Source organism: Leiobunum rupestre, chromosome 2 (genome assembly GCF_980474605.1).
Source record: "Leiobunum rupestre chromosome 2, qqLeiRupe1.1.hap1, whole genome shotgun sequence".
NCBI classification, from domain to species: domain Eukaryota; kingdom Metazoa; phylum Arthropoda; class Arachnida; order Opiliones; family Sclerosomatidae; genus Leiobunum; species Leiobunum rupestre.
The window spans coordinates 64,794,694-64,815,551 of record NC_143385.1 but is presented as its reverse complement, the minus strand read 5'-3'; the positions used below and the strand labels follow the sequence as shown (position 1 = coordinate 64,815,551).

The 20,858-nt window shown below is 36.6% G+C and overlaps 2 protein-coding genes across 2 annotated transcripts; both read left to right on the top strand.

Annotated features, from left to right (window-relative positions):
- Positions 1-2,331: 2,331 nt before the first annotated feature.
- On the top strand, positions 2,332-3,989 carry LOC149958757 (uncharacterized). Its single transcript, XM_090165029.1, has 3 exons — positions 2,332-2,416; positions 2,782-2,949; positions 3,508-3,989. The coding sequence occupies exons 2-3, from the start codon at positions 2,913-2,915 to the stop codon at positions 3,975-3,977; spliced, it is 507 nt and encodes a 168-aa protein (XP_090021155.1). The 5' UTR covers positions 2,332-2,416; positions 2,782-2,912; the 3' UTR covers positions 3,978-3,989.
- Positions 3,990-5,160: 1,171 nt separating this feature from the next.
- LOC149958756 (uncharacterized) lies at positions 5,161-6,621 on the top strand. Its single transcript, XM_090167246.1, has 2 exons — positions 5,161-5,236; positions 6,296-6,621. The coding sequence occupies exons 1-2, from the start codon at positions 5,200-5,202 to the stop codon at positions 6,619-6,621; spliced, it is 363 nt and encodes a 120-aa protein (XP_090023372.1). The 5' UTR covers positions 5,161-5,199.
- Positions 6,622-20,858: the final 14,237 nt, after the last annotated feature.

Sequence of the window (20,858 nt, the reverse complement as noted above, 5' to 3'; positions counted from 1 at the left end):
TTTAGCAGCTAATATTTTTCACAAACGCGGTCTCGATTTTAGACTTTTAGAAACTTTGCAGAAGGTTAATCACTACATATAGTTCCAAAACCAAGTAAATCGACATTACATTTTTGTTCATTTTCGACCGCTCATTTCAACGTTCATTTCCACTAAAAATAATTACTTTAGATTTTAGGAATATTGGAAATGTTTTCTCAATACTATTTTTTTATATTTAAATATTTTTTTCACATTTATTTTGGGCGAAAGCTGCTTTTGGATCCTAGATAGCACAAAACTCTTCCTTGGGCCCCCACAAATTACGTGAAATCCTAGGTTTTCTTCTGCCTGTCACCCTTTAAATTTACTTTCCTTCCAAACAAATACCCTGGTGGTAGGCCAACAGCAGAACACGTTGGCTTACCACTAGGGTATTTGTTTGGAAGGTAAGTAAATTTAAAGGGTGACAGGCAGAAGAAAACCTAGACACCACTGCTACAGGTAAAGATACCACCGCATTAGGAAAAGTCACAACCACAGTAGGAAAAGACACCACAGCTACAGGTAAAGATACCACTACAGTAGGAAAGACACCAATATAGAGGGAAAAGATACTACAATAGTAAGAAAATACACCACCATATTAGGAAAAGACACCAACAGTTTTAAAGACACCACTACAGAAGGAATAGACTCCACCATGGTAGGAAAAGACACCATCACCGTAGGAAAACACACCACTATAGTAAGAAAATACACCACCATATTAGGAAAAGACACGAACATTGTTGGAAAGACACCACTACAGAAGGAAAAGACACCACCATGGTAGGAAAAGACACCACCATGGTAGGAAAAGACACCACCATAGTCGGAAAAATACACCACCATAGTAGGAAAAATATACCACCACAGTATGAAAAATACAACGCCATAGTAGGAAAAATACACCACCATAGTAGGAAAAATACACCACCATACTACCAAAAATACCACCCTAATATTAACAAGATTAAAAGTAAAATAATTTATTTTTCTATAGAACAGTTACAGTATCTACCAATATTTTGAAATAAAAAGTCACTGAAGCAAAAAATCAATTAAAACCAAAATAATTTAAAGGCAAATAATATACAAGAAAGAAATGAATGCTTAGAATCCGAAATTCTCCATGGCGTTGTTATTATTAAGAATCGCGTCCATGAGGTTGGAAGAAGAACTCCCGGCTGAATTGCGGCCGCTAATTCCGTTCCCGTTTTGATTGCGGTTCTGTATTTGGTCTCTGTTGAAATTGTCCAAACCGGTACGAGATTGCTGTCCATTTTCGTTTCCGGTTCTGCTGGAACTCTCAGCAGCTGTCTGGTCGTCGGCGCTTCCGGTGATCTTAGTGGACTTCGTGATGCCCATGTCGTTGTTGGCGCTGTTCTCCGAGCTCTGTTTTCCGCTGACCGATCGATGGAGCGCCGAACCGTCTCCTTCGATTCTGGTCGAGTCCAATTTTTCGTTGATCACCTGGTCTCGATAAGAAGTGCCGGGATGATAAGTAGTGCCGGGATGATAATGATGGCTACATTGGACCAAAGCGACCACCAAGAACAAACACGAGTCTTAAAGAAATACAAACAGTATATAATTATTAAAGGCTGGTTTTCACTTAGTAGGGCAATGACGACGAACTTCGACCTAAAAATATTACATTAGGGCTAACGACAATTTTGCGTCAACGTTAAGCCTAATGGGATTTTTTTGCGTCCATGCTCGATGTCTGCTAGGCTAATACCCTTGGCCCAACCTTAGGCCTAAGTCATCAAGCGACTTTCAAAGCCATTAATTCAGGTGGCCGGGTTACAATGCGTAGGACGGTGGTGGCAAGCCCTTCAAGGGAATTTTTTTGCGTCTACGTGATCATGTAGCTCTTTGAGACGGCAGAGTATTTTAATAAAGTAAAAAATAATAAATAACAATGCCATCTAGTGATGGACGCCAGAACTACAGGAAATTCTTTTATCCATACTGATTCAAAATATCTGCTAAATAATAGCATTTTGTTTGAAATATCTAGAGTAACAATTTATCTCGTTAGAATAACAATATAACTTTTTTCGTTTCATTTATGGGGGAAGGAGGTAGACCGGGCTGAGGGGTTAATTATTATCGTTATATTTGAATTCTAAATATTTAATTCGATATTGCTGATTTTAAAAATAAATCTGGCGAAATGTCCAAGAAATCTAGTTGACAAGCTAATAATAGTGGATTCAAAATCACCTCTCAAACAATAACTTACAAAACAGAATCGGGTTGAATTGCCTCATTTTTACAGAATATCAGTCTTGCAAATGACGAGGTTAGACTCGGAATGACAACCTCAATAGCTCGGAACAAACTATGCTACGGATCAAAATAATATAACCGGACGCTACTGCCCCCTAACGTTAGTAACGATAACTAAATAAAAAAATTAACCTATATTAATCAGCCATGGTCTAAAAAAGTACGTTTCGTACTTCAAAATATGGAGCGCGTTTTATTAAATGGGAATAAACTAGAACAAAACGGATAAAATGGTGTCGTACGTGAAATTCACAAATGTGCCAGTTGATCACAGGTTCGTTAGCAAATAATTGGATTTTTCAGAGCGATATTTGATGGAAAACGTAGTTTTTACTAATTACCAATAAAAATAAATGTGATACGAAGATTCACTGATAGTAACCCTTTAATGGACAAGATGTAATAATACTAATATGGATAAATTTTAATAATTAAGTAAAGTTAACGGAGCCATTTCATTTCTAGGGTTTAAACTACCATTATCGTAGCAACAGCTGGATTCCGTGAACTGACCTACAATCCAATTTATAGACGTGGTTAAGCTCAGTCGCCCGTGTTATTGCTTCAACACGTTGCGTTTGAAAAACCACATTGATATGAAGTCGCAATTGTTTCTCGTTTTACTGGCCTTTTGTAAGTGATTCATATTATGTTTTTCATATGTGCTTCCGTTACCTATCTTCTGGGTGTAAAATCTTTGCTATGAACCTTATCTAGAATGACCTCACATTTTTATTTGCACTTAAGATTAAGTAATTAGGCTTAATACGAGTTCTTTGACTTATCCTTAAGGTGGTGCTTTGGTTATTATGATTATTATTTGTCTGGTCGCCATAAGGTAAGCGCTGGCCAAAATGCATTTCAAAGATTTAAAACACTTTTATTTAACTGGTATAGTTTCAAATGGCTAGTAGAAGCGCTTAACTTTTTGGGTATGACGTCACATTTCACATCTTAAGGATTTTTTCCCCATAGATGGTAGATAAAAATGTTTCAGTGAAAAGGTTGTAGTCTTAAGTCGCGTATTATTGTCGCTAGAAGCGCTTATCGTTTTGTGTATGACGCCACTTTTGCGGCACACTACATATAGCTATCAGTAGTTATTTCGATTAACACACACACTTATTAAGCTCAATCATAGACTTATGGTAATATAATCGAACACCACATAATGTTTTAAATTTGGATTAGTTCTAATAACGAAGAGCCGTGGTCAAGATGTAGTTCAAGAAGCAACAGGCGACGGCGACAACAACGACGGCCGTCTTTTCGGCGATGACAACGACGATGGCGACGGCGTATTTCTGGGAGATATTTCAGATGACAAACAAATTCAGAATCAAGGTCAATTCAAAAACACCACGGACAACAGCGTAAGCAACGGCGAAAACGATGTTTTAAACGGGGGTCCGGGACCTTTTAGACGGGGTCGCCGTCGTTTCGGTCAGGGGTCAGTGGGTGGAAGAAATCAAAAGCAAGTTCTGAATCAAGGGCAATTCAAAACTCTAGAAGACAATGGAATTAGAAACGGCAACCGAAATAACCTGAACGTGGACACCGTGACTAGCTCGAAGAAATTCGACGATTTGGATGATTTCGCCAAGAGTGGAAACATGGATGCTGAAACCAGGGAACTCATGCGTTTCATAGGCATCACATAAAATTACACTGAAAATAAGAATGCTCTTGAATTTTCATTTATTTAAATTATTATCCATTAAATGTGTATTAAATAAAAAAATATGTTAAGAAAAATATGTGTTTGAAATAAAAAATATAACGAAAATAATTCATTTTAATTAGTTACTCATTTACCACAGATAAAGAATAAATAACCATATAATTTTTAGTTTGAAAAAGGCTTAGTAAATGGTTTATTAAATGTGTCTTATCAAGAATTTACAAAATCAATTCAGAGCTCTATCTCATTGAATAATAATGAAAATTATTTATTTATATATTTACTCGTTAATTAGAGATGAAGTATAAATATAGACTCTTAAACGCGCCTCCCCAATCGACCGCCATTACCTCACAGTCTACGGGGAGGGTGACGAAAAAACCGGGGTTGGGGTATGAAATTTCTGCGGTAGAGCTCTTGCTCGTCGCCGTCGTCAGTTGCCTGTACGATAATGGCGGCGCCCAGTAAACGTTTCTAAAAAGAGTGTATAGATCTTATTTTAGCTTTAAAACGTCTTCTAAGCTTGTTCTTAGCGTTTGGATCTCGTCTTAGAACTAGACACCCATAATAAGGGGGTATCTTGTCCATGAGAAGGCTGACACTTTGGGCAAGGAGGGTGCAGAGGCTCGGTTCTATGGTGCTGAACCGGCCAATCCGATAGCCAACGGCCTGGTTCGCCACCATTAGCGTGGCTTCTTGCTTGGGATCCAGGTCAAGCTTTGGCTTGAGGTGGATGGCCAAGGAGTTTATCCCTGGTGTTTCTAAGAAGAGAGCTCTAAGAGCAGTATCAGGCTATTAATGAGACTTTTATTAGGTCAGTGTCAGCTAGGAGCAACAAAAACAAGGAGAACGCAGCTAGCCTTTAAACACGCTAACGCAGTGTTAGTATGCGCCGGCTGGAAACGAAATATCTCGGCGAAACAGATCTTGCTCTAGTTTAAGAGACCGAGCTTCTTAAGGTCTAAGTGGCTAGGGTAGCACCATGAACCTCTGGTCGAGATGCTAGGTTGGGCCTGGTCCTACCACACCACCCTCTGTATAAAAAAAGTACGTGAAGTAAAATTAACTGTGTCATTTCAATTATAGGGTTTAAACTACCATTATCGCAGCAACAGCTGGATTGCGCGACCTGACCTACAATCTAATTTATAGACGTGGTTAAACTCAGTATCTCGCATTATCGTTTGAAAAACGACACCGATATGAAGTCGCAATTGTTTCTCGTTTTACTGGCCTTTTGTAAGTAATTCATTATGTTTTTCATAAGCGCTTCCATTCTCTAATTTCCACGTATAAAATCATTACTAAGAGCCTTATCTAGAATTAGCGCACATTTTTACGTAGATTTAAGACCAAGTAATTAGGCTTGGTCTCGGGCTTACCTCATCAAAAGTGTGCCATATACCTTAAGCTCGGGATCACAGAATGAGACCGAAACCGTCCAGGTATGGTCGTCATGCAAGGAGAGTGGCCAAGACACAGTTTAGAGATTTAAAACGTTTTTATTTCACTGGTAGTTTCAAGTCGCGAGGTTTTGTCGCTAGAGACACTTAGCTTTATGGGGTATGTCATTTTTAATAATAATAATAATAATAATCAGCTAGGCTAATACCCAAAGCACCACCCGGCCACCTGAATTAAAAGGCTTTAAAAGTCGCTCGATGACTTAAGCCTAGGGTGGTGCCTTGGGTATTAGCCTAGCTGATGATTACTTTTAAAGTCTGTAATTCAGGTGGCCGCGTTACGATGCGTAGGAGGTTGGTGGCACCTAGGAGCAACAAACACAGCCAGTGGAGTAGCTGATGGTCCGCAGGGCCCACGGTGCGGGGGGGGGGGCCTCGAGCTTCGGGTATGGGGGGCGCTAACTATAAAAAAATTAAAAAGGGGGGCCACATAGAGGTTTTTGCGGGGGGGCCTCTGAGTTCTCAGCTACGCCACTGAACACAGCACCCCACACAAGGAGAACGCAACCCGTCGAAAGTCGTGCATTTTCTTGTGTACAGTTTTCATTGGTTAGACGCCTTAGTGCCTGCTGCCGTCGGAAGGGGGAAATTTGGAAATTGTCTCCCCCCCTTTCCGTAAAACGTTCAGCCTAAAGGCTCGTCCAATGAAATTTGTACACAACACTGCGTAAGCGTGTTTAAAGGCTAGCTGCGTTCTCCTTGTGTTTGATGTTCCTAGTTGGCACACTACATTTATCTATCAGTAGTTATTTCGATTAACTGATACACTTATGGAACACTTATGGTAATATAACTGAACACCACATATCGAACATAATGTTTATATTTTGGTTAGTCCTAATTACGAAGGGCCGTGGTCAAGATGTAGACCAAGAAATATCAGATGATGACGGTAGAGGGCGTCTCTTCAACAATGACGACGATGACGACGACCTATTTCTAGGCGACATTTCAGACGACACACAAATTCAGAATCAAAATCAATTCAAAGACACCAAAGACAACAGCATCAGCAACGGCGAAAACAACCAACTAAACGTTCCACAACAAAACGGAGACCAAAGTCTGAATCAAGGACAATTCCAGGACACCGTGGACAATAGTATTAGTAATGGGGACAACGGTGTCTTAAACGGAGGTCCGGGACCTTTTGGCGTCTAAAAAGTGATTAAAATTATTGTTTTATATATTTACATATTAATTAGAGGTAAAGGATAAATATAGATCTAATTTTAGCTTTAAAACGTCATAATACAATTTTATTATATGTGTAATCAATAAAAAATATAATGAAAATTATTTTTTTAATGTCTTCTTAATTAGTAAAGTATATTTATAATTTTTAGTTCTAACAACGTTTTATGAAAAATGTTAATCTTTACTTTTAAAGATAAGTACCTACAATCCCAAAACTTTATAATCCCTGGATCAGAATTAATCAATCGATGGGGATCGTAAACGTTATCGATTCAATCGATTGAGATCGTAAACATAAAAGATTCAAGGCCTAAGGTGGTGCCTTGGTCATTATGATTATTATTCGTCTGGTCAATACTACATATCTATCAGTAATTATTTCATCAGTTTTTCAGTCTACTTATTTCTAATCCTTTATTGGACATTTTTGGGAAATCTTTTCTAAGCTGTGTTGGACACGGAACAGTTTTTGTGTCGTTTAATTTTTCCAAATTATGCAAACGTCCTACTGCATATAAAAATGCACTTTGATAACGAATTCGTTTGAAAAATATTTAAATCAACAGTGGCGTAGACAAGGGGAGGGTTTCCGTGTCAAAAACCCCTCTTGGGTGTAACTTTAGCTGTACTAAATTTTAACCCCCTTCTCGACAATTCTCAGGTATTTTACCTAATTTGAACCCCTCCCTTGAAGAATTTCTGGCTACGACACTTAATTTCTAAATCATTTGCTAACGATATATCTAGCGAGTCATTACTAGATTCGTCACTCAATAATTCCTATTTACTTTTAGTAAAATTCTAATTATTTAAAAGCTAAGTTAATAGTATTGCACAGCACCCGAAAAAATACCGAAAGGCATAGTTCCTGACGTCATACAAACAAATCTCCTCATTGGCTAATATTTTAATTTGAACGGTGTCGACCACTTGGACGATAATGAGGGGTTCAGCATTGATGCCGGCATATGTCTGGAAATTTCAGACGACACCAAAATTCTGAATCAAAATCAATTCAAAGACATCCGAGATAACATCCTCAGCAGGAAATACTTAATAAAACTATTATTAAATGTGTAAACAATAAAAATATGATGAAAATTATTATTTTATGTCTACTTAGTAAAGATTAGGCTTAAGTATAGCTATAATTTTTATTTCTAATAACGTTTTAAGAACAATGCAAATCTTTACAATCCCTGGATCAGAATAAAGTGTCTGACCTCAATCGATTACAACCGTAAACATTATCAATTCGATAGATTGAGATCGTAAACAATATCGATTCAATCGATTGAGATCGTAAACAATATCGATTCGATAGACAAAGATCGGAAACATTATAGTTTAAATTGATAAAGATAAAAACTTAGCGATTCTTCGATTAGTATTCCTTCGTATTAAATATACTCCCGATATTTAAATTATACCAGAGCTATCCTTTGCCTCCACGATAACCACATTCCTGCTTTGTAGGAAAATTGTACAGAATTGTGGTACGATAGATTGCCATTAAAAGGGACAATCAGACTATACAACTTTTAAATACTAATTAGTTTGGCCACGGAATTTGTTCAACTAATTGTCAGTGTATTAAGCAGTGTCAACTGCAAACATTGGTACACATTTTGGGGGACTGGAATGGAAGGTTAAAATCTAATCGAAGAAGAAAGTTGTAATCGGTGTCTACGGAAATCGAGGGGCTGATCACTCCGCGTAATCGGTGTACAGAGCCGTACCTTTGACTGTACTAATGGGATAACGCGTAATCTTTGAAGTCCCTGCCTTTGGAAGGGCTAATCTAAGCGTAATCCGGCGTAATCGGTGTACAAAATTTAAAGAAGTGGTTAGCCCCTCGACGGAAATCCAAATGTTTCCGAAAAACCCGATATTTTTTGGTAATTTTAAGCCCACAATTATGGAATACAAACTTTTTAAGAGAAGCGATGAAAACTATAAGAATTTCAGAAAACAAATATTATAAAATTATATTTACTTAAAAAATCGGAGGCCAATTTTCCCAAATTTGGAGGCCGCCGAAGTAGGCACAAATATTTTCAACTTAGGCACATGCCTACTGCTGACGGCGCTACTACTTTGCGTGAATAATTGTCGTACTATCGTGTCCCAGAAAAATTTTATACAAACATATTTGTTGGTAAGGCGCCAAGTCTCAGGGGGCGCCTCCAGGCCCGTCTTAAGACCTTTTGGGGCCTTGGGCTAAATTATTTCTTAAGAACTTCGCGATCCCCAACGGTCAGCCTTTGTATGTCCGTTGTCTAAATTACAAACAATAATCAAACCAAAACTTTTAAATTTAATTTCAAAAGTATAACATAGACCTACTAGATTTTTACTGACAGTGAGTCACTGGGAGGTTTTAGAAATTGTTGGTACCGTAGGATACGCGATGTGGCGATGAGTCAAATTACTTTAGACGTAACTAAAAGATAGATAATATTAAATGAGCATAAATAATATTTAACCAACTAAACCCTTTTACCTAGAGTAGAGGCTGTATGTCTGGCCTTTCCAGGGCCCCAAAACTGGTTGGGGCCCTGGGCTGTAGCCCATTTAGCCCATGCTTTAAGACGGCCCTGGCCGCCTCAGTGGTCAAGAAAAATAAAGGAAAAAATATCGGATCTCGCTCCATGCTAAAACTTGCCCGGGCCGACACTGAGGGTGACCGATTAAGTAATATAAACCACTAATTGAGCACCAATTAAAATGTATAGTCTGAAAGATACTTAAATCGAATTTAAAATGGTTTATTAGCATTAATTAACACAGATCTCCAAGCTTTATGAAATACGTAATTACCCGTCTTAACTATATCGAACACTTCTGAAAAGAAGTATGATTTTCATTACTTTAACAGAAGATTGGGGTGACTTATGTTAGTTATGTAAAAAAAAATCGTGTTAGTAGTAGATTTTTAAATTTATTTTCTACTACATTTACAAAGGAGACGACCCGAGGTGTAACGTACCGATTTTATTCAAACTCGGGAGTAATAATAATAATAATAATCAGCTAGGCTAAAACCCAAGTCACCACCTTAGGCCTAAGTCATCAAGCGACTTTTGAAGCCCTTAATTCAGGTGACCGGATTACAATGCGTAAGAGGGTGGTGGCAAGCCCTTTATGCCACGCCATCGAGCCTACAGCTCCCTACACTAACTATTACCGTTAACCTTAACAAGTTTTTATGGAAGGGGAAACTGAAGAGCTCGGGGGAAAACCCCTTAAACCAGTGGGGAGAGAACTTGCAAACTCAACGCGGAAGGAGTTGTTCCGAGTTTTCACCCTGTGCCACAAGCTGGGATGGAACCCGGCTCCTCTTGCTGCGAGGTAGACCTTCGTGTAACTTGGAAAAACCAAACGGGAAATGTCTCCATAGGCAACCGTTTTGCCATGGCAACCAAAAATGTTTTTGACAACACAAAATGTAAATTTTCCCATTGAATATAACATGGGAATCTGTACAAATTTTAATCAATTTCAAACTGTTTCATTATTTTTTTTATATTTTTAGCATTTTCTAAAATTAAAATTGGTCAGATTCCCATGTTATTTTCAATGGGAAAATTTGGCTTCGTTAAGGGCCCAGGGGGAAGGAGCTTAATCTTTGAGTATCAGTGGGATTGGGAAAACGCTCAAAATATTCTCAACATAAACATTCTTGGTATAGGACCAGAATAACAGCCGCCGTCATCAAAATGTTTACACTGATTAGTTCTTCAAAATGATAATCCTAGTGACGCCACTGGAAAAGCCTGATTATAGTAACCAAACATAATATCATAATAACATTTATTTGGAAATATATGTAAACAAACAACCAATACACAAATGAATTAGGAGTTTCACAATAAATAAATTACTAGTTAAACAATAAATAAATAGATTAATTAACAGTTAAACAATAAATAAATAGATTAATTAACAGTTAAACAATAAATAAATAGATTAATTAACAGTTAAACAATAAATAAATAGATTAATTAACAGTTAAACAATAAATAAATAGATTAATTAACAGTTAAACAATAAATAAATAGATTAATTAACAGTTAAACAATAAATAAATAGATTAATTAACAGTTAAACAATAAATAAATAGATTAATTAACAGTTAAACAATAAATAAATAGATTAATTAACAGTTAAACAATAAATAAATAGATTAATTAACAGTTAAACAATAAATAAATAGATTAATTAACAGTTAAACAATAAATAAATAGATTAATTAACAGTTAAACAATATATAAATAGATTAATTAACAGTTAAACAATATATAAATAGATTAATTAACAGTTAAACAATAAATTAATTAATTACTAGTTAAACAATAAATTAATTAATTACTAGTTGAACAATAAATAAATTAATTACTAGTTGAACAATAAATAAATTAATTACTAGTTAAACAATAAATTAATTAATTCATTAATTACCAGTTAAACAATAATTAAATTAATCAATTCATTAACTACTAGTTAAACAATAATTAAATTAATCAATTCATTAACTACTAGTTAAACAATAACTAAATTAATCAATTCATTAACTACTAGTTAAACAATAAATTAATTAATCAATTCATTAACTACTAGTTAAACAATAAATAAATTAATCAATTCATTAATTACTAGTTAAACCATAAATAAATAAATATATTAATTAATTACTAGTTCAACAATAAATAAATATATTAATTAATTACTAGTTAAACAATAAATAAATAAATATATTAATTAATTACTAGTTAAACAATAAATAAATAAATACATTAATTAATTACTAGTTAAACAATAAATAAATAAATATATTAATTAATTACTAGTTAAATCATACATAAGTAATTAGCCAGGTTAAACCACCCCTCTAATACGTGAACGGGGGAACTTGACGTATAGACGTAGCTTAATAATCTACTACAAGTTCCCCGTTCACGTTTTAGAGGGGTATCTTAATCCGTCTAATAATTTCCAAGGTAAATAGTTAATTCAATTTGAAATTGTAAGAATAACTTTTCCTGATATTAGCGGTAATAACCTCCGTGACCGTAGCCAGTTCCGTCATCGAGGACACCCAGAGCATACAAGACGTTCTCCGTGTCCTTGTCCATGTTGCCACTTTGGACGAAGTCATTCATGTTAGCGTACCTGTGCTTTTCGTTGGTGACTGTTTTGTAGTCGTTCAAATTGTTGTTGAGGTTGTTCTGAAGATTCTTCTGTTGGGCGTTCCCCAATTGGTTGGCGTTGTTGGAATACGGCTCTGCGGGTGCGCCTCCGTAGCCGCGTCCGCCCCCGTGTGGGTAGTAGCCGCAGTTACAATTTCCAATCCAGTCTAATTCAATTGAAATAATTAAATATAATAATAATTAAAATAATTAAATAATTAAATATCTCGTTGGAAATACGCTTAAGCTCGCAGGATAATTGGAATTCTTAAATCTCAAAATCCAAAACCGGTTTCCAGATTTCCAGATTTAAAAAAACTTTTTCCAAAGGAAGAGAATACGTGATTTTAGACTGAGAACTATTTTAAGGTTATTTTGAGTAACGCATACCTAAAATTTAAAAAAAAATTTAATTTGGGAGTGCTTAACAACGTATTAAATATTCATATAGCCGATATTTCTTCGAATGCCCTAGCGTCAATTTTGGTTTTAGAGGCCCTTAAATACTCCTAGTTTCTAAGGTCAATTTTATTTCTAGGGGTCTTTTAAATCCGTATGCCCTAGGGTCAATTTTAATTTTAGAATCTTTTAAATATTCCGAAGCCCTAGGCCTAATTTTATTTCTTGTGGTCCTTTAAAATCCGTATGCCCTAGGGTCAATTTTATTTTTAGAATCCCTTAAATATTCCGAGGCCCTAGGGTAAATTTTATTTCTAGGTTCTTTATATATCCATATACGCAGGGGTCAGTTTTATTTTTGGGAACCCTTAAATATTCCTAGTCTCTAGGGTCAATTTTATTTTTAAAGGACCTTAAATATTCCAAGGCCCTAGGGCTAATTTTATTTCTAGGCGTATTTAAATATCCGTATGCCCTAGAGTCAATTTTATTTTTAAAGGAACTTAAATATTCCTAGTCTCTAGGGTCAATTTTATTTCTAGATGCCCTTAAATATTCCTAGTCTCTAGGGTCAATTTTATATTTAAAGGACCTTAAATATTCCTAGTCTCTAGGGTCAATTTTAATTTTAAAGGACCTTAAATATTCCTAGTTTCTAGGGTCAATTTTATTTCTAGATGCCCTTAAATATTCGTAGGCGCTAAATGCGCTATACCCATTGGGACCTATATGGGAAGGGGGGGGGGTCAAAATAGACCAATTTCTAAGTACTTAATTAATTAATTAATTAATTTCAAATTTCATTTGAAATATCAACTTACAAAGAGCTAGGATAACGAATAAGCATGGCTTCATTTCTGTCAGTGGGGATTGAATGAACGGGACTAAGCCTAAAAAGCGCTTTAACTGCGAGGACAAAATGTAGACCAGGTCAGTTCGTCGAACTCATGCCTATTTTTTATATTTTAATCCCATTTCCTGGTTCACTTCTGTTGTGGTGACACGCGAACAGGCCGAAATATTATCGACATTATATAATTTTTTTTCATTTATCATACGATGAAATGGTTTTAATTGAGATTTAGTTTTGTGGAATTTTTGAGTTTATTTACGTTAACCTAATAAAAGATGTAATCTAATGGGGACTGACCGGCCGTGCTCTGCATCGGTGTTAACAGAGAAAACATTAACGCGAATTTTTTCGCCTACTAACGCCATCTGAACGAGGTTTTGTCTACTTACGTGTTCAGAATTGAAAAACACAATTTTATAATATCATTCATATCAGAATTTTAATATATAACTAGGAAATTATATAACAATACAGCAGGAGCGTAGGAACGTTCTAGAAGTTGGAGGGGGCACAGAGAAACGAAAAGTAGTCTGGAGAATGGTTTTTAATTTTTAATGGAGTGTAGCTTCTCCGAATGCATGTGTACTGTTTACTACTATGTAAATTGGCGGGAAAAGACTGAGATTTAAACACAGTTGAGGTTCTATAAACTGTATATGCTTTTAAAATGATAATTTGAGCCTTTTGAAAATTTCAACTGACCAAAATGTTGGAGGGGGCAATAACATTAGTTGCCCCTCCCAACATAATTCTAGGGAGGGGCATTGCCTCCCTGCCCCTCCCGGTTCCTACGCCCCTGCAATACAGGGCCTTAAAAGTGAGCCCTAGCGCCAAACCAAGCAGCAGGGAAACGCGAACATTAAGGTTTGGGTTCGTGTGATAGGTAAAAAAGGACTTTGTAAACAAATTGAGGTAACCAGCGTAAAAAAGTAAACTTAAACAGAATTTAAAGTCCTGCTGCTTGGTTTTTCGCTTGTTGCATCTTGGATTAATAATAGTCCTATTATTAATCCAAGGCTGCAACCTACTTCCAGGGGCTAGTAGGCCACACTTTGAAGCTCTGTGGTGCTCTTTTAACTCATCGTAGGAAAATGGGAACAAAATCGGCATACTTCTCAACTCACCCCCTACAACTCCTTAAAATGTTGCATAACCTTTTGAAATACCCTGTGTATGTATAGTTTCCGGGTATAATTGTATAATGCTTAAAATCAGAAGTATATACTATATCTTTCATAGATACAATTGAATTTACGCACTATTGGGCTTACTAACGCCATCTGTACGAGGTCTGCCTACTACGTGTTATAAATTGAAAAATACCATTTTATAATATCATTAATATCAGAATCCGTTGATGTGAAGTTCAGCAAGGTAATTACATAAGTAAAAACTTGGACTAATGAATGCTGGGGCATAGTGGCGATTTTTTTGGGTTCGCCACGTTGATTGGTTTCGCGGCGGCGGCAAAAATGTATCCCCATTTTGAAAATTTGTAAAAAAGAAATTCGAAAATGTTTTTGAAAAAATAAAAAAGTTACATATACACCCTAAATATTTTTCGCCGGCGATATTAAAATTTATCGCCGGCGGCGGCGTGCCGAAAAGTAAATGACTGCCGAGGTTCGGTGCCAGAGAAAATAGCGGCGACGGCGGCGTTGAACGGCGGCGCTATGCTCTAGTTTCGGGCATAGAAATAGAAATGAGACTAGAACCAATGCGCTATCCGGTAATCTCAAGGAAAACGGGCAACTTAGAAGGCTACCATGATAGTGGAATCGCTACTAATCCACGCAGGAGTGCGCCATATATTAAAACCAACTGAAGCTTTTATTTTTTTTAAAATAGATGTCGTGCTCCCACAAAGAATACTGGCGATTCCACTCTCATGGCAGCCTTCTAACTCGTACGTCTCTTTACAATCTAATCGTACTTCTAGTCTCATTTATATTTCTTCTAGCCGAGAAGCCCGCCTTACAGGTGGGCCCTCAGCTAGTTGTGTGTTTCGAGGAACTCCACACCAGTACGCCACCCCCCCCAACCCCTTTTACCCATGCGAGAATTTCCGTGGCACTCTTTTCCCCTTAGTCGAACCACCGCAGTAAGGCCCCCTCCCCCTTTTCCCATGCGATAATTTCCATGGTACCCTTAACCCCATAATCGACCTCCCCCCGTAAGGCCCCCTCCCCCTTTTCCCATGCGATAATTTCCATGGCACCCTTAACCCCATAATCGACCTCCCCCCGTAAGGCCCCCTCCCCCTTTTCCCATGCGATAATTTCCATGGTACCCTTAACCCCATAGTCGACCTCCCCCCGTAAGGCCCCCTCCCCCTTTTCCCATGCGATAATTTCCATGGTACCCTTAACCCCATAGTCGACCTCCCCCCGTAAGGCCCCCTCCCCCTTTTCCCATGCGATAATTTCCATGGTACCCTTAACCCCATAGTCGACCTCCCCCGTAAGGCCCCCTCCCCCTTTTCCCATGCGATAATTTCCATGGTACCCTTAACCCCATAATTGACCTCCCCCCGTAAGGCCCCCTCCCCCTTTTCCCATGCAATAATTTCCATGGTACCCTTAACCCCATAGTCGACCTCCCCCCGTAAGACCCCCTCCCCCTTTTCCCATGCAATAATTTCCATGGTACCCTTAACCCCATAGTCGACCTCCCCCCGTAAGGCGCCCTCCCCCTTTTCCCATGCGATAATTTCCATGGTACCCTTAACCCCATAGTCGACCTTCCCCCGTAAGGCCCCCTCCCCCTTTTCCCATGCGATAATTTCCATGGTACCCTTAACCCCATAATCGACCTCCCCCCGTAAGGCCTCCTCCCCTTTTCCCATGCGATAATTTCCATGGTACCCTTTTCCCCAAATGTAGAACCACCCCAGTAAGGCCCTTCCTCCCCCTTTTCCCCATGTGATAATTACCGGGGTACTCCCCATTTTTCCCATTTGATAATTACCGTTCCTCCCCTTTTTTCTCATGTTATAATTACCGTGGTACCCTTTTCCCCATAGTAGAACCACCCCAGTAAGGCCCTTCCTCCCCCTTTTCCCATGTGATAATTACCGTGGTACCCTTTTCCCCATAGTAGAACCTCCCCAGTAAGGCCCTTCCTCCCCCTTTTTCCCAAGTGATAATTACCTGGGTAACCCTCCCCCTTTTGCCCATGTGATAATTACCGTGGTACCCCTTCTCCGCTTTTCCCATGTGATAATTACCGTGGTACCCTTTTCCCCGCAAAAATAACTCCAACTCGCAGTCGTACCAAACCCCCCTGTACCCCTTTAAACCCCCTGTATCCAATGGCTGATGCATAAAGGCCACGGGACTAACGTACGACGAGAGCGCCACGGGACTTTCAAATCGGAACGACCCCGATTCAACTTTATTTTTATTTCACTCGACTTTGGATATTCGCTTCGTTGCTTCCCTTATCTAATTTTCTGGCTTTCAATTTTGTCCCGACCTTTAAACTTTTTGAACGGGTTAGTGCGAAATTCGTAAAAGGGGAGTTAGTGTGAAAGAAAGGGACTTCGTAGAAGGGGAGTTAGTTTGAAGGAAAGGGACTTCGTAAAAGGGGAGTTCGTTTGAAGGAAAGGGACTTCGTAGAAGGGGGGTTAGTTTGAAGGAAAGGGACTTCGTAGAAGGGGAGTTAGTTTGAAGGAAAGGGACTTCGTAGAAGGGGAGTTAGTTTGAAGGAAAGGGACTTCGTAAAAGGGGAGTTAGTGTGAAAGAAAGGGACTTCGTAGAAGGGGAGTTAGTTTGAAGGAAAGGGACTTCGTAGAAGGGGAGTTAGTTTGAAGGAAAGGGACTTCGTAAAAGGGGAGTTAGTTTGAAGGAAAAGGACTTCGTAGAAGGGGAGTTAGTTTGAAGGAAAGGGACTTCGTAAAAGGGGAGTTCGTTTGAAGGAAAGGGACTTCGTAGAAGGGGAGTTAGTTTGAAGGAAAGGGACTTCGTAGAAGGGGAGTTAGTTTGAAGGAAAGGGACTTCGTAGAAGGGGAGTTAGTTTGAAGGAAAGGGACTTCGTAGAAGGGGAGTTAGTTTGAAGGAAAGGGACTTCGTAGAAGGGGAGTTAGTTTGAAGGAAAGGGACTTCGTAAAAGGGGAGTTAGTTTGAAGGAAAGGGACTTCGTAGAAGGGGAGTTAGTTTGAAGAAAAGGGACTTCGTAGAAGGGGAGTTAGTTTGAAGGAAAGGGACTTCGTAGAAGGGGAGTTAGTTTGAAGGAAAGGGACTTCGTAGAAGGGGAGTTAGTTTGAAGGAAAGGGACTTCGTAGAAGGGGAGTTAGTTTGAAGGAAAGGGACTTCGTAGAAGGGGAGTTAGTTTGAAGGAAAGGGACTTCGTAAAAGGGGAGTTAGTTTGAAGGAAAGGGACTTCGTAAAAGGGGAGTTAGTGTGAAAGAAAGGGACTTCGTAGAAGGGGAGTTAGTTTGAAGGAAAGGGACTTCGTAGAAGGGGAGTTAGTTTGAAGGAAAGGGACTTCGTAGAAGGGGAGGTTAAGTTGGCATTTTTAAGTAGTTCAGGACTTTTTGGTACGCGTGTTGTGCTTTTGCGACAGCGATTACCTTTCTTACGTACAAATCAGATCTAACACATTAAACCTAAGACCCCGGGCGAAGCCGGGTATTAAAACTAGTAATATATATTTAAAAATTTATGGAATATTATACGAAAAACTCCTTCCCATGGACCCAACCCTAAACCATTTTTTTTTAAGTTTTAAGTAAACTCAAATGAAGTTACGTCACAAGATAGAATCAAGACTGTATATATTACTTGCCTTACGTCACAAGACAGAGTTATTATTTTCTTTTATTGAAATCAAATCAAACGATTTTTTTTATTCTAATCGGATTTTTTTAGGTATTATTGAATTTATTAATTTTTCTACAATTAATGGCTGTTTTCCCGTACAATAAGGAAGATTTTACTTATATCAGTTTCTAATCTTGAATTAAATTAAATGTTAATTAAATTAAATTTAAAGTTATTATTTATTATTTAAAAGTGAAAACCCGGGTCTGGACTCTGTCTTGTGACGTAATAAATAAATAAATAAATACACTCTTGATTCTATATTGTGACGTAAGACATAAAGATATTAATAGATAAAGTCTTGACTTTATATCACTCACTACTTGGGCTTCGCTGATGTAATCATTAACTTGAAAGATTTAATAATTAGTCAATATTTCCAGCTTAAATTTAGTAAGTTCAAAATCGGGCTATGTATACTTCTAAACAACTCTTAATGATCTTTTGATATGCAACAATCTGTTGATCACTTTATCGCTAAAAACAACCGATAAATTTATGAAAACTATTAGGGTCAAGGAAGAATAAAGATTTCACTTTTACGTTGATTTCGATGTTTCTCAGGCCGATTTTTGGGAGCTTGTAACTCTGAAACGGGGATTTTTAGGAACTTGGTTCAGTATTGACCCTGTCTCAATCCTTTCAATTCAATTCAATTCAATTCGTTTTTTTATTTACTATAAATTGTTTTACATTTTGAGAATTAAGGGCCAAGTCATGAGTGACATAAATAAATTAATAATTACAGTCTTGACTCTTGTGTTGTAACGTAAGACATAAATCAATTAACAAATTCAGTCTTGATTATTGTGTTGTAACGTAAGACATAAATCAAATAACAATTTCAGTCTTGATAATTGTGTTGTAACGTAAGACATAAATCAATTAACAAATTCAGTCATGACTCTTGTGTTGTAACGTAAGACATAAATCAATTAACAAATTCAGTCTTGATTATTGTGTTGTAACGTAAGACATAAATCAAATAACAATTTCAGTCTTGATAATTGTGTTGTAACGTAAGACACAAATCAATTAACAAATTCAGTCATGACTCTTGTGTTGTAACGTAAGACATAAATCAATTAACAAATTCAGTCATGACTCTTGTGTTGTAACGTAAGACATAAATCAATTAACAAATTCAGTCTTGATTCTTGTGTTGTAACGTAAGACATAAATCAATTAACAAATTCAGTCTTGATTCTTGTGTTGTAACGTAAGACATAAATCAATTAACAAATTCAGTCTTGATTATTGTGTTGTAACGTAAGACATAAATCAAATAACAATTTCAGTCTTGATAATTGTGTTGTAACGTAAGACATAAATCAATTAACAAATTCAGTCTTGATTATTGTGTTGTAACGTAAGACATAAATCAAATAACAATTTCAGTCTTGATAATTGTGTTGTAACGTAAGACATAAATCAATTAACAAATTCAGTCATGACTCTTGTGTTGTAACGTAAGACATAAATCAATTAACAAATTCAGTCTTGATTATTGTGTTGTAACGTAAGACATAAATCAAATAACAATTTCAGTCTTGATAATTGTGTTGTAACGTAAGACACAAATCAATTAACAAATTCAGTCATGACTCTTGTGTTGTAACGTAAGACATAAATCAATTAACAAATTCAGTCATGACTCTTGTGTTGTAACGTAAGACATAAATCAATTAACAAATTCAGTCTTGATTCTTGTGTTGTAACGTAAGACATAAATCAATTAACAAATTCAGTCTTGATTCTTGTGTTGTAACGTAAGACATAAATCAATTAACAAATTCAGTCTTGATTATTGTGTTGTAACGTAAGACATAAATCAAATAACAATTTCAGTCTTGATAATTGTGTTGTAACGTAAGACATAAATCAATTAACAAATTCAGTCTTGATTATTGTGTTGTAACGTAAGACATAAATCAAATAACAATTTCAGTCTTGATAATTGTGTTGTAACGTAAGACATAAATCAATTAACAAATTCAGTCATGACTCTTGTGTTGTAACGTAAGACATAAATCAATTAACAAATTCAGTCTTGATTATTGTGTTGTAACGTAAGACATAAATCAAATAACAATTTCAGTCTTGATAATTGTGTTGTAACGTAAGACACAAATCAATTAACAAATTCAGTCATGACTCTTGTGTTGTAACGTAAGACATAAATCAATTAACAAATTCAGTCTTGATTCTTGTGTTGTAACGTAAGACATAAATCAATTAACAAATTCAGTCTTGATTCTTGTGTTGTAACGTAAGACATAAATCAATTAACAAATTCAGTCTTGATTATTGTGTTGTAACGTAAGACATAAATCAAATAACAATTTCAGTCTTGATAATTGTGTTGTAACGTAAGACATAAATCAATTAACAAATTCAGTCTTGATTATTGTGTTGTAACGTAAGACATAAATCAAATAACAATTTCAGTCTTGATAATTGTGTTGTAACGTAAGACATAAATCAATTAACAAATTCAGTCACGACTCTTGTGTTGTAACGTAAGACATAAATCAATTAACAAATTCAGTCTTGATTATTGTGTTGTAACGTAAGACATAAATCAAATAACAATTTCAGTCTTGATAATTGTGTTGTAACGTAAGACACAAATCAATTAACAAATTCAGTCATGACTCTTGTGTTGTAACGTAAGACATAAATCAATTAACAAATTCAGTCATGACTCTTGTGTTGTAACGTAAGACATAAATCAATTAACAAATTCAGTCTTGATTCTTGTGTTGTAACGTAAGACATAAATCAATTAACAAATTCAGTCTTGATTCTTGTGTTGTAACGTAAGACATAAATCAATTAACAAATTCAGTCTTTATTCTTGTGTTGTAACGTAAGACATAAATCAATTAACAAATTCAGTCTTGACTCTTGTGTTGTAACGTAAGACATAAATCAATTAAC